General features: G+C 58.8%; 1 protein-coding gene across 1 annotated transcript in view; it reads left to right on the plus strand.

Annotated features, from left to right (window-relative positions):
- Window positions 1-4: 4 nt before the first annotated feature.
- Window positions 5-260, plus strand: part of FOXA1 (forkhead box A1) — a gene marked incomplete at its 5' end in the record, with an annotated part of 864 nt that continues 608 nt past the window's right edge. The window contains one exon of the mRNA XM_010021029.1: window positions 5-255. Coding sequence (XP_010019331.1) covers window positions 5-255 — 251 coding nt within the window. The remainder of the gene's footprint in view (window positions 256-260) is intronic.

Genomic DNA, 260 nt, shown 5'->3' on the forward strand with positions numbered 1-260 from the left:
GCGGGACGCCAAGACCTTCAAACGGAGCTACCCACACGCCAAGCCTCCCTATTCCTACATTTCCCTCATCACCATGGCCATCCAGCAGGCGCCCAGCAAGATGCTGACACTGAGCGAGATCTACCAGTGGATCATGGACCTTTTCCCCTACTACCGGCAGAACCAGCAGCGCTGGCAAAACAGCATCCGCCACTCGCTCTCTTTCAACGACTGCTTTGTCAAGGTGGCCCGCTCCCCCGACAAGCACGGCAAGGGCTCAC

Source organism: Nestor notabilis, unplaced genomic scaffold, assembly GCF_000696875.1.
Source record: "Nestor notabilis isolate BGI_N333 unplaced genomic scaffold, ASM69687v1 scaffold20038, whole genome shotgun sequence".
In the NCBI taxonomy this organism is placed as follows: domain Eukaryota; kingdom Metazoa; phylum Chordata; class Aves; order Psittaciformes; family Psittacidae; genus Nestor; species Nestor notabilis.